Here is a 14,197-nt window from a genome sequence, read left to right as displayed (position 1 = left end):
ACTGTATTTCAGCGCACATGACAATAATAAACTAAACTAAACCATCCTTTGGAGCTCAGCCCATGGATCTATATCTCATGACGCCTTTTGGGAATCCTGACTCAGTAAGAATAGGCCTGGGCTTGGCTGTAATTGTGTTTATATGTTGAAAGATCTGTTCAGCATCTCACATGATACCATTGAGTGAATCGATGTTGTAAGTAGACCCTTAACCACACTGCAAGGGAAACCTTTCAGGAGGGGAGTGAGGAGTTGGGGAATGAACAATTACACTAGTGTGAAGCAATTAAACTAGTGTGTCACTGATATACATTGTATTATTGTTTCAGCTCAGTACTTTGCGAGCACAATGTTCATCGTGGGCCTGTCTGTGGTCGTCACCGTGCTGGTTCTTCAGTTTCATCACCATGATCCTCATGCTGGAAAAATGCCCAAGTGGGTAAGTTAACAACATCATCACAAAGATCAATGATTGTGAGTCACTCCCAATACTAATGATTTGGATGAGAGAATTAGGTGTCATATTTTCAGGTCTGCAGATGCCACATGACTGGGTGGAGGTGTGAGCCTTGTGGAGAATACAGAGAAACTCCACTATGATACACACAGGTTAGTGTGTTGGAAAAAAAATGGCAGATGCACCACAATGTGGATGAATGTGGTTATCCAATTTAGAAGCAGAAAGAGGAAGACAGATTATTGTCTGAATGATGATAGATTGGGAAAGAGGGGAAATCAACCATTCACTGCAAGTAAGATTAGAAATGCTGCAGACAGTTAAGAAGGGAAGTCACATGTTGACCTTTGTAATGAGAGGACTCAGGTTGAGGAGCAGCAATGTCCTGTGATGTTTATTTAGGAAATAAAAATGTATTTAAAAAAACGACATCCAGAAATCTGACAAGGCCTTGGTGAGACCACACCTTGAGTACCGTTGACTGCCTCTTCACCGGAGAAAAGATGTTCTTGTAATGGAGAAAGTACAGCAAAGGTTTCTGAGATGGTAGGACCAATGCATTAAAGGAGACCAGCTGATTAGGCCTGTGTTACTAGAGTTCAGAAGAATGAGAGATCTCATAGAAACCTATAAAATCCGAACAGTACCAATCAGACCAGATGCAGGAAGGGTGTTTCTTATGGTGGGACGGTTCAGGAGCAGGGGTCAAAAGGGTTAAACGGTAAGCAACATAGGAGTGAGATGAGATAAGAAGAGACTTCTTCACCCTGACGATGATGAATTATGATAGAGAAAAATGCTGGAGAAACTCAGCGGGTGGGGCAGTATCTATGGAGCGAAGGAAATAGGCGACGTCTCGGTTCGAGACCCTTCTTCAGACTGATGTGAGGGTGGGGGGGTGGAGGGGCGGGAAGAAGAAAGGAAGAGGCGGAGACAGTGGGCTGCGGGAGAGCTGGGAAGGGGAGGAGAAAGCAGGGACTACCTGAAATTGGAGAAGTCAGTGTTCATACCACTGAGGTGTAGTGCCCAAGTGAAATGTGAGGTGCTGGTCCTAAAATTCACGGTGGACCTCACTCTGGCCATGGAGGAGGCCTAGGACAGAAAGGTCGGATTCGGAATGGGAGGGGGAGTTGAAGTGCTGAGCCACCGGGAGATCAGGTTTGTTATTGCGAACCGAGCGGAGGTGTTGGGCAAAGCGATCGCCAAACCTACACTTAGTCTCACCGATGTAGAGCAGTTCGAAGTCTACCGATTTTCCAGCATCTGCAGTTCCTTCTTAAACATGATGAACTATGGAACTCTTTACCATAGTAAGCAATTAAAGCCAAATGTTTGAGAAGGAACTAGGAAATGTTCTTAATGCTAAAGGGGTCAAAAGCTAATGGGCTAAAACAAGCAAAGGGAAATTAATTTGGATGATCATCCATGATCATATCTAATGGGGGAGCAGTCTCAAAGGCTGAATGGCCTACTCCTGCTCCCAACTTCTCTGATTTGATGTTCTGTACTAGAGGAAGTGGTTCTGTTTATCACATGTAGCAATGCTTTAAATGTAGCAAAGCTTAAACTATCCCCACATAGGGAAGTAATTGCCGTTAATGTGAATCCTAACAAAGTGACATAGTGATGTAGTGACATAGAAATGCAAGTTCAAAAGAAGTTTCCATTTAGTTTAGTTTACAGCTTAGTTCCTTAATTTTCAGTTTAGTTCTGATGCAGCTCGGAATCAAGCCCTTCGGCCCACCGAGTCCGCACTAACCAGTGATCCCCGCACATTAACACTACCCTACACACACAAGGGACATTTTTTAAAAAACATGTTATACCATGCCAATTAACCTACAAAGCTGTATGTCTGGGTTGTGGGAGGAAACTGGAGCACCCTGAGAAAACACATGCTAGTTACGGGGAGAATGTACAAGCTCCGAATAGACAAGTGCCCATAGTCAGGATCTATCCTGGATCTCTGGCACTCTACTGCTATGCCACTGTGTCACCACCTCATTAGAGTTAGATATAATTCAAAGGAACTAGTACTGGAGCTGACATAAATATCCATCGGACTCACTGACATTCATTAGGGAAGGTTCCAGTCTGGCTTGTATGCAAGTGTAGCCCACACAACAATCCATTTCACTTGCAATTCTCCTCTGGAATGGCCTTTGAGATTCAATTCATTGATGTTTGCGAAAGGATCATTAATGGTGGCCTTGACAGTGATAGACACATCATGTGAAAGAATGGAGAAGGAGAACTCTTTCAGTCCTCAAGATTTCTCCAATCTAATCATTGTAAAAGTTTCATTAGGATTTTTACTGACATGAAAGAAGTTGGTGCTAATCAATTGTCAGCCTTCTTGCACTCCCCAACAACAGCACCCTAGTCCAACCAATTAATATAATGGACCAATTAGGCTTTGTCCATGGCAGATCATGTCTTACAAACTTGACTGAGTTATTTGAGGGGATGATGAAGGTGAATGATAAGTGTCGGGCATTGGATGTTGTCAACATGGATTTTTGTAGAGACAAATGACAAAATCCTTCACAGTAGCTGATCCAGAAGATGAGATATCTGGGATCCTTGGTGACTTGTTTGAATTTGGATATTTAGATTCATAACTGGTTTATTCAAAGACAACAGATAGTTGTGGTGGAAGGGTACTATACTCACAGAGATCTATGACCAGTGAAATTCTGCAGGGATCTGGGTTGCAAACTGTTTTGTTTGTGATATATAAACAACTTGTACTTAAATGTAGATGGGTTGGTTGGTAGGTTTTCAGATGACACTTAAATTGGAGGAGTTGCAAAGAGTGAGCAAGGCTGTCAAAGTATACAGCGGGATATAGATTAGCTGGAAAAATGGGCGGACAAATGGCAGTTCATAGTATGGTGTATAAAGCACATGGTAACCTTGCCTTCATCAGTCTTCATTGAGTATAAAAGTAAGGTTGCAACTTTGGTTAGGCCACATTTGGAATATTGTGTGCAGTATCATGGAGTATTCTAGTTGTCCCATTACATGATGGATGTGTGGGGTTTGGAGAGAGTGCAGAAGAGATTCGCCAGATTGTTGCCTGGATTAGAGTGTATTAGCTAAAAGGAGAGGGTGGACAAACTTGGATTGCTTTCTCTGGAGCATTGGGGGCTGAGGGGAGACTTGATTGGAGTATATAAAATGATTAGAGGTATAGATAGGGTAGATAGTCAGAACCTTTGCCCTGGGTGGAAATAGAGTCATGGAGCCATATAGCATGGAAGGAGGCCGTTCGACCAAACTTGCCCATGCCAAACAAGATGCCTCATAAACCTTAGTCCTGCGTTCCTGCATTTGAGGGCATAGCTTTAAGGGGCAGGTCCAAGGAAAAGTGCAGGGAAAGCTTTTCACGCAAAGACTGCACGTGCTTTGACCATGCTGCTTGGGGTGGTGGTGGAGGCAGATACGATAGTGGCATTTTGGGGGCTTTTGGATGGCCACATCACAGACAGGGAATGGAGGGATATGGATTGTTTTCAGGCAGAGAAGATGATTTTAACAGCATCATGTTCAGCATGGACATTATGGGTCGAAGGGCCTATTCCTATGCTGTTCTATGTTCTATGTTCTGGCTGTAAATTGTTGGGATCTGACAGATCATTCGGCTCTCAAGTGCTCTCCACTGAGGCAAATTAAGGTTGGAATTATTTACCTCCTGATTTGTTTTGCTTCCTCTTTCCCCTCCTGAGAAATTCCTCATGGCAACACTGTGGTTCACCGGCAGAGGGTTAGGATTGCAAACACAATTTAAATGTAAATAAGTTAGTAAAATGATTTTTTTTTTTTAATCTGCAGATTATGGAAATATAAACAGGAAATGCCAAAAACATGTGGCAGATCAGAACAGCATATGTTGCAGGAAAAATAATTGATGTTTTAGCATCAGGAATTTAAGTGAAGTGGGAAAGGTTGGTAGGTTATTTGGCCAATGTAAATTGCCCCTCATGTGTGAGTAAGTGTTATACCTGGAGGGATGGGGGGAATGAGCTGAAGGGATGTACGAAGAATAAAATTGGATATGCATTTGGACATCGGTAGTTCAAGGTTGGCATGGATGCTGTGGACAAATAGGACTTGTTCCCAAGTTGTACATCTCTGTGAAGGTTTTTGTAGATTTGGATTTGGATTATTTTGTTGTCATATACACCAAGGGTCCTATAGCAATGGATAGTATATACACAGTAATAAAATGATACAAGTTATCACTATTGCACATATACTATCTGCTTTGTGGCTCACAAAGACAGTGTTGATACGGTTATGATAAATATAATGACGTGAAAAACAGCAGATTGGGGCTTTGTGAATATCCACGCTGATATTCTTCGAGGATCGGTGCTGCGGTCTGTTTATTACCACTGTTCTTAACAGAATTCTAAAGTAAAATTCATTGCTAAACTGTTGCACCTTGTGTGTAATCTGCAAAGCTCTTGTCTGCATTTGTATTCTGTTCTGTTTGCTACAGTGGAGTCAGTAACTTTGATTTATTATTGTGCCAAATAGTTGACATCAGTCAATAGTTCATGATCATTGGCAGGGTCCCAGAGGTCCTCATCCTGAACACCTGCAGTTATCAAAGGCTGCTTGATTGCCTTTAAAATGTGTGCGGTATTGTATTGTGCAAAATAACTTGAGGCACAATAGCTCCTTCTCAAGGATGATCTTGCTGGAATAAAGTGAGGCTCAGAAGTGAAAATCGATGAACAACAATGCCCACTGTCAGTTGGCAGAATGTTCTAACCATGTTACCAAGAAATGTGTCTATATTTCACAACTCCCACATATGTCAGGCAAGTGTCCTCTTGAGATTAGAAGAATGAGAGGTGACCTCACAGAGATGCACAAAATTCTCAGTGGCTTCAATGAGGGTGGATAAAGGGAGGGCATCTCCCTTGCTGAGAAGCACACAGTTATGGAGCTCAGTCTGAAAATATGGGGCAACTCGTGTAGGATTGAGCTGGGGAGACATTTCTTTGTGCAGAGGATGGTGAATCTTCATAATCCGCCATCCTAGAAGGCAGTGAAGGCCTGGTTAATGACCGCATTCAAAACAGAGATTGCTAAATTTTTGGATATTGGATGAATCGAGGAACATGGGTGTAAGACAGGAAAATGTTTGCGGTGGAAGGATGAGCAATGATTCTAGTGAATGGCAGAGCAGGTTCAAGGCATGGATTACCTCCTACTACAACCATTATTAATGTTCTTATGTTAGATGTTATTGTACACCATTTGTTGAATGATTACATAATTTATCGAGGTTTGTGATTTTCCTGCTGTGTATTCCAAACGCACAAGAATACAGTCTGAAGAAGGGTCCTGACTGATAATGTCACCTATCCATGTCCTTTGGGGACTCTGCCAGACCCGATGAGTTACTCCAGCACTCTTGTGTTCTGTACAATTGTACACAGTTGTCCAGATGTGAGCTGTACCATAATATGGCATGCATTAGAAGGCTGGGTGGTGCTTCTGGCTATCTTACAACAAATGAATGACCTGCAGGCTACCTGGGTCACTCACCCAGAGGCTGAACTACATTTGCTGTAGTCCAGCACTAGAAACTCACTGCAGGAGGTTTATCTTTCAGTGTTTAAAGATTGCATAAAAGGTTACCCCTACTGTTGTTCGTCCTTGAGTACCCATCCTTTGACTGTGACCCCAACAACAACCACCCACCCCCCCTCCCCCACCATGAGTTTACCCTTTTCCTACTTCACCCCACCTAATATTCCTCTCCTTATTCCCCCTCTGCAAGATTGCCCCAACTCAACCCTCGGAGTCCTGTTCACCTATCCTCACATGCATCTTGCACACATATCCATGTCCTTTAGGGATTCTGCCTGATCCAATGAGTTACTTCAGCACTCTTGCATTCTACACAATTGTACACAGTTGTCCAGATCTTCAAAGATCTGCCGACTGACCCGCAACCTATTTCCTCCACGCGATCCACAATGGAATGTTGCAAGGATGTTAAATATGCAAATCATGGTTGATCATGCAGGATGCATAGTCATGGCGTTATACAACAAAGAAATAGGCCTTTCGGCCCACTGGTCCATGCCGACTAAGCTGGCATTCTGGGCAAGTCATATAATTTGCATTTGGCCCATATTCTTCCAAACCCTGCCTGTCCATATATCTGGCCAAATGTCTTGTGTAAATGATAATTGTATCCGATCTATAGCTTTGTCTGGTACTCATTGCAAATACGGGCTGTTGTCCTAGTGATAAAGTTGGCCCTGAGTTCCCTCTTAAGTCTCTCCCCTCTGAACTTAAGCCCATGTCTCCTCATTTTTGCATCCTCTACCATGTGAAGAAATCTAGGAGCATTCACTTTATCTATGCCCCTCAGGATTTTCTACACCTCAATATGGTCACCCCCGAACCTCCTGCGCCCCAGCATATCCAACCTCTCTCTATAATTCAAGCCTGTGTCGAGGTAATATTCTGATTAATTCTTCCAATTACTTTCCAAATTAATGGCATTCTTCCTACAGCTGGGCAGCCAGAATTGCACACGGTACCACGTGTGATCTCACCAGTGACTTGTGTAGCTGTAGCATGATGTCCCAACTTTAATATTCAATTCCCATCCCATTGAAGACAAATGTGCCACACACCTTCTTCACCATCCTGTCCACCTGACCCACTTTCAGCTAACTACACGTTAGATTCCAGATCTCGCTGCATGTTTTCCTAACAAGAGGTCGTTGCCCAAAACATATGTTGGGTGACATTCATTGTGTGTTGAATACGCGTGACTTGTCATGGGAACATTCCTATGCTCTTAAATTTAATTAAGTGGAGGTTGAAATGTTAATGAATTTCTTAATCTTCTGATGTAACTTTAGAGACACAACAAATGAGGTGAGACTTGATAAAATCATTAAGCTCCATTACAATATTGACTGCTTAAACCAGAGGTCTCATAAATCTTCTGACAATCAACTGCATATTAATGATCAGAGATCCCTTCATGACGCACTCAATGAAGCAATCAGATAATCTATTTTAGTGTACTTGTACTGTTAAATATTGCTTCGAGCACTGTCGGCACATCCTTAGAATAAACTCCACTATGCTGACATAACAACTTCCAAAGTCAACTCCTTTGTTTTAATTACACTCAGTGTCAGCTCTGGTCTCGGCGACTGAAATATGTGGGTCCATTCCCCACTTCAAAGCTTAAATTCATGGTAAAAACTAATGAGTGCTGCATTGTCTGTTGTTTAGTTTAGAGATTTAGTTTAGTTTAGTTTAAACAGGTGCTTCGTTCGGCCCACCGAGTCTGCACCGACCAGCGATCCCCACACATTAACACCATCCTTCATGCACTAGGGACAATTTGCACTTATACCAAGCCAATTAACCTACAAACCTTTACATCTTTGGAGTGTGGGAGGAAACCAAAGATCTCGGAGAAAACCCACGCGGTCACAGGGAGAACGTATAAACTCCATATAACCAGCACCCATAGTCGGCATCGAACCCGGGTCTCTGGCACTGCAAGCACTGTAAGGCAGCAACACTACCACTGTGCCACCGTGCTGCCCCATTGTGATGGCTTTTCATTGAGATGTTAAGCCAAAGTCTCATCTACCATTTCCAGTGGACCTAAAAGGTACCATGATTCTATGAAGAAATGCAGAGGAATTATCAACAGTGCTGAACCGATGGATACTGCTCAAGTTGCACTATGGTCATCTCGTTATTATTGTTTTATAATAATAATAATAATAATAATAATATATTTTATTGTCATTGCACATCAGTGCAACGAGATTTAGTATGCAGCTTCCAACTGAAATAACTTAACTTAAATAACTTAAATAAATAAGCTGTGCAACGTGACCATCCGAGGGAGACAGTCCAGGGGGGATGGGGGGCACTCAGCATGGCCGGTTCAGAGCTGCTATTGCTCTTGGAATAAAGCTGTTTCTGAGTCTGGAGGTTCGGGCGTAGAAGGCCTTGTAATGTCTGCCGGAGGGAAGTAGTTCGAACAGTCCTTAACAAGGGTGTGAGGAAACTTTATGGATGCTGACGGCCTTCCTGAGGCACCGTGTGTGGTAGATGCCCTCCAAGGCTGGTAGTTGTGTCCCAATAATCCTCTGCGCTCTGTGGACGACCCGCTGAAGAGCTCTCCTCTTCCTAGTGAAAGTGAAGTATAACTGCTATTGGATGGGCAGGACTTGCTACTCAATGTTCTGGGGTATCGGTTTTACTGGCATGACAGAGGTGGAGGTAAGAGAGTAGGGGTAAGTTACACTCTTGACGAGAGAGAGCATCATGGCAGTACTTAGAGAGGATATCCCGGGGGGAATGTCCGGAAAGGTCATGAGGGTAGAATTTTGAAATTAGTAGCGGGGGACCATTTTCATGTTAAAGGCCCCCAATGCCATCACAGGAGGGGAGGGAAGAATAATATTGTAATAGTAAGTGCTTTTAGCTTTTAACATCCATAATGTTCTTTCTCGAAGGCATCAGAGGAAAATTTGCAAGAATTGATTAGATGAGCTTATGTGCAGGTAAAGGGACAGTTTTCAAGACGAGCATATTCAAGACATTCAAGATATTAGGAAGGCACAAAGGGGCATGAGATATCCTTGGCAGACCAAGAGAAAGTGGTATCCTAAGAGATTCAATAAGTATATTCAAAACAAAAGGACAGCTAGGGAGAGAGTAGGTCTCCTTGAGGATCAGTGTGGTGATCTATGCATATAACAACAAGAACTGAGCATAGCCTTAAATGAATACGTCATCTGTGGTGGAGGCTGGTTTTTCAGATTGGAGGCTTGTGACCAGTGCTGTGCCATGTGGATTGATTCTGGATAATTTGTCAAAAATATAATTGATTTGAATGAAAATGTAGGTGACATGATTAGTAAGGTTGTGGATATTGTGTATTTATTTTAGATGGGAAGCAGGGAACTACAGGAAGGGATTCTTAGTGGCAAGTTTATTTGCATTTGAAAAGGCAAGGACATTTAAGGTTCAGTATGGCTTTGTGCGTGGGAAATCATATCATAAATTTGACTGAGTTTTTTGTAGGTTTAGGTTTATTAGTCATCTGTAGTGAGGTACAGTGAAAAGCTTTGTTTTACATGCTATCCATACAAATCAGATATACAGTATGGTGCACAACCTTTTATCCGAAAGCCTTGGGACCAGACACTTGTCGGATTTCGGACATTTTCGGATTTCCGAATGGAAGATTTTTAGCGTAGATTAGGTAGGTAGCGCGGGCGGCTTGAAAAGTCTGGAGCGACTGCCTCCTCCCCGGAGACCGGGGAATCATTGTAAATCATTGCATAAATGTTAGTCAGTTAGTTTGGAGGGATTTTATGTGGTGGTGGTGGGGGGTGAAGGGGTAAACTTTAATTCTTAGTCCCCTACCTGGTCGGTGACTCCCAACATCGCGGAGCTGGGGGCTCCGTCCGGCCGCGGGCGGCGCCGGTTGGAGCTCCGACCCCGGCAACTCGACCCCTGGCTGTGAGGCGCTCCAAATCCAGCGCCCCCCGCGGCCGGATGCCCGCAGTCCCAGCTCCGCGAACGTTGGGAGAAGGCGGCCTCAGCGCCCTGGAGCTTACCGCACAGTGACCCGGTAAGGCATTGCCCGCTTCCCGCAGGTATCCCAGCGCTGCGACGCCGCCAACTCCCAACATTTGCGGAGCTGGGGCTGCGGGCGTCCGGTCGCGGGCGGCGCTGGATTTGGAGCGCCACGCAGCCAGGGGTAGAGTTGCCGGGTTCGGAGCTACAACCGGCGCCGCCCGCAGCCCCAGCTGGGAATTGGCGGCCACAGCGCTGCGGAGCTTACTGCACGGCGACCCAGTAAGGCATTGACCGCTCCCCGCCTCTCCGACCAGGTAGGGGACTAAGAATTAAAGTTTACCCCTTCAACCCCCCCCCCCCCCTTCACATAAAAGTCCTCCAAACTAACTGACTAACATTTAAGCAATGATTTACAGATGTTTAAGTGTCTCCCCGGTCTCCGGGGAGGAGGCAGCCACTACAGTAGTACAGACCTGGGTTGACCGTGGGTCATTTCGGGTCAAGTTTGGCGCCAAACGCGAGCTTTGGTGTGCAGACGACATCCTGGAAAAAATGGCCAGTTTTCGGAGTTTTTCGGTTTCCAGAACACCGGATAAAAGGTTGTGCACCTGCAATATACATAAACACAATCAAATCAAACTTAAGTACAATAGGTAGATCAAAAGAGAAGATGCAGAGATCAGAATTGTAACACATCAGTTCCTTATACAAAGTCCAATGTCCACGATGAGAAGAGGTCAATTGGACAGTACTGAAGCTTATGAAGTGGTGACCAAGAGATTTGACAAGGCCAGTGCACTTCATGGTTTTGAGCTCGTTATTATTTGACATATATATTAATGAGTTGGAAGAGAATGCAGGTGGTATGATTAGTAACTTTGTGGATGGTGTATAGTGGACAGTGGACAGTGAACAATTGGTGTTCAGTGGACAGTGAGAAAGGTTGTCTAAGATTACAACAAGATCTAGATCAATAGGAAAATGGGCAAGGGAATAGCAGATGTAAATTAACAAGTACCAAGTAATGTATTTTGGGAAGTTAAACCAAAGTAGTATCCATAGTGAATGGCAGGGTCTTAGGAGGTGTGGTTGAACCAAATTACCTTGGGGTACCAATATATAGATCCCTGAAAATTAGCACACCGGTAGAAAAGGTGTTGAGGATGGCAGATGGCATGTTTGCTTCATCAACTGAGCCATTGATTACAAGAGCAACAAACAATCTGCATAAGGGTCAAGGAACGTAAGGGTCAAGCAGCATCTGTGGGTGGAGAGGAAGGGTTGATGCTTCAGGTCAAGACCCTATATCATCTTCCTCAGATGAATCCAGATACAGGATTTCAACCCGAAACCCTGACATTCCTTTCCACCCACAGATGCTGTTTAACCCAATGAGTTCCTCCAGCAGATTGGTTGTTGCTCCAGATTCCATCATCTGCTGACTATTTATCCATTGGGCAGGATACTTGGAATATCATGTTACAGTTACACTAGAAGTTCATTAGGCTGCACGGAGTATTATGTGCATTATAGTCATCACACCATTGGAAGAATGTGAGTAAACTAGAGAGGGTGCAGAAAGATTCACAATGACGTTGCCTAGATTGGAGTGACTCAAGTTATCAGGAGAGATTGGATTGGCTTGATCTTTATTGTCTGGAGCAAAGGAAGTAAGGTGACGGAGGTAAATAAAATTGTGAGAGGCATTGATGTGGCGAATAGCCAGTGTCAGTGTCCCAGGGTAGGCATGTCTAATACTAGAGGGCAAAGGTTTAAGGTGGCAGAGAGGAGGTTTAAAGCAAATATGAGAGATGCTTTTTTCACACATTCTGTTGGAATGAGCTGCGAAAGTTGGTGGTGGTGGAGGCAGGAACAGAAATAACATTCAAGATGCGTCCTAATAGGTATTTGAATAAGCAGGGCATAGATGGATGTGGAATTGATGCAGGCAAGTGGGATTAGTATAGGTAAGCATGATGATTAGCATAGATGCAGTGGGCCAAATGACCTGCTTCTATGCTTTGCACCCCAGTGCCTCTATGTGGTAGCTGCAAGTATGTTATGTGGCTGCCATATACTGTAATAATGTCCATTTTATATAGAAACAATGAACTGCAGATGTTGGTTTCCACAAAAGGGCACACAAGTGCTAGAGTAACTCAATGGGTCAGGGAGCATCACTGGGGAATATGGATAGGTGATGTTTTGGGTCGTGACCCCTTGTAAGATAAATTTGGGGAGGTGGGAGAAAGCTTGAAGAAAAGAGAGGCAGGACAAAGCGTGGCAGCTAATAGGTGGATACAGGTATGAGGGTTTTTTAAGATAGGCAGATGTTTGGAAGAAAGGCCAGAGGTGTGAAAAATAAGTTTTGGAGAGATGCAAATTGTGAAGCCAGAGGAAGGAAAGCAGGAGGGGAAGGAGAGAAATAGGTGCAAGTTTAGCTGGGGCATGGGGGAGTGGCAGGATGGGATGGGGGTTTGGTTGGGAAAAGGAAAAGGGGGTGTGCGGGAGAAAGGAGAGAGGTAAGGGGGGGGGGGGGTTGTTAGAAGTTATATAAAATTGGTGAATTCACTGTACAGATGGCCTTTCCTCCCTTCCAGCATTCTCCCTCCCCCCACAATTAGTCAGAAGTAGGGTCCTCACCCAAACCGTCACCTATCCATGATCTCCAGAAATGCTGCCTGACCCACTGAGTTACTCCAGCACTTTGTGATTTTTGATCATTCCTTTCCTGTTTTTAAGGCTCACTCAATGATTCCCCAAGAATAGCCTCTTTAAGCACTGTCACCATGTTCTCCCTGATCAAAAAGACAATCCCCCATCTCTCTTGCATGCATTTCCATGACGCCTGTATACCATGGAACACTGATCTGCCAGTGCTGTCGTTCTCTCATCTGTATTTGATTTATGGCTACAACATTCAAGTTCTCTGCAAAAATCTATGCCCAGTTCATCTGTTTTTCCAGTTTTTTTTTTTTTGTTTTTTTTTTTTTGTTTTTTTTATTAGAAGTGAATACAGCACAAAACAGTACAGTGGCACCTAATTTTAGGTGCCAACTATGTAATACCGTAATCCATTCCATGTACAACCTCTAGTTTTATGTTATAAGAAGAAAGTAAGCAGGACAAGAAAAAGAAAACAATAGAAAGGGGAAAAAGTGGAAAAATAGATGGTAGAGAGTAGAAAAACGTGAAGTGTGTATATAAAAAATAAAAAAAGGAAGAGAGAAAGTGGAAAGTAGAAATAGAAGAGAAGGCCCCTTAAAAGAGAATTTTTCAAATCTGTATTCGGAGATGTAGCTCTATCCGCGTCATTAACTGAAATCAGCAATCCTTACGGTACCGCTGCATCACATGATTCCAAAAAGTCGATGAAAGGAGACCAACTCCTTAAGAATTGGTCATATTTATCTATTAGTCGGAGTCTCATTTCTTCAAGGCGTGCTATGTCCATCATATTCCTAATCCACATTTTAACAGTTGGTGTGGTTGTATTTTTCCAAAATTTAAGTATCAATTTCTTTCCAATTATTAACCCATAATTAAAAAAAACATTTTGATCTTTATTTAAATTGGTATCTTCTCCTATTATTCCAAATATAATCCATTCCGTTTTGGGTTCTATTCTTGACTTGAAAATCTTTGTAAATATATCAAATATATCACTCCAAAATTTATTCAACTTTGTACATCCAACAAATGAGTGTGTTATATTAGCGTTTTGAAACAAACATTTATCGCATCTGGGAGAGACGTTTGGATAAAATTTATTCAACCTCGTTTTTGAATAATATAGTCTATGTAATAATTTGAATTGAATTAAATTATGTCTTGCATTAATAGAACAGTTATGTGTATTCATCAAATACTTTTCCCATCTATCCTTCGAGATCTTTATCATTAGCTCTTGTTCCCAATCTTCCCTTAATGCTTCTGTTGAGGGTGATTCTCTATTTAATATATTATTATAAAAGTATGATATTAATTTTTGTGAATCAGCCTTAATATCTGTTTTTCCAGTTAAACTTCTTGCCTTGAAATACTTATTTGGTTGCAAAGCACTAGGAACACCCTGCAATGGTGGGATTACCATTGCAAGTGGATTTAGATTCTATAACTGTTGTAATAAAACCTAGAATTCCATCA

The 14,197-nt window shown here is 42.9% G+C and overlaps 1 protein-coding gene across 1 annotated transcript in view; it reads left to right on the top strand.

Annotated features, from left to right (window-relative positions):
* The window catches only part of chrna8 (cholinergic receptor, nicotinic, alpha 8), a 272,432-nt gene that overhangs the window by 233,854 nt on the left and 24,381 nt on the right, over positions 1-14,197 (top strand). The window contains exon 9 of the mRNA XM_055632392.1: positions 330-439. Within this exon, the coding sequence (XP_055488367.1) occupies positions 330-439 (110 nt within the window). The remainder of the gene's footprint in view (positions 1-329; positions 440-14,197) is intronic.

The sequence above is a fragment of the Leucoraja erinacea genome, chromosome 3 (assembly GCF_028641065.1).
Source record: "Leucoraja erinacea ecotype New England chromosome 3, Leri_hhj_1, whole genome shotgun sequence".
In the NCBI taxonomy this organism is placed as follows: domain Eukaryota; kingdom Metazoa; phylum Chordata; class Chondrichthyes; order Rajiformes; family Rajidae; genus Leucoraja; species Leucoraja erinaceus.
The sequence above is the reverse complement of the archived record's forward strand: the minus strand, read 5'-3'. Positions and strand labels throughout refer to the sequence as shown.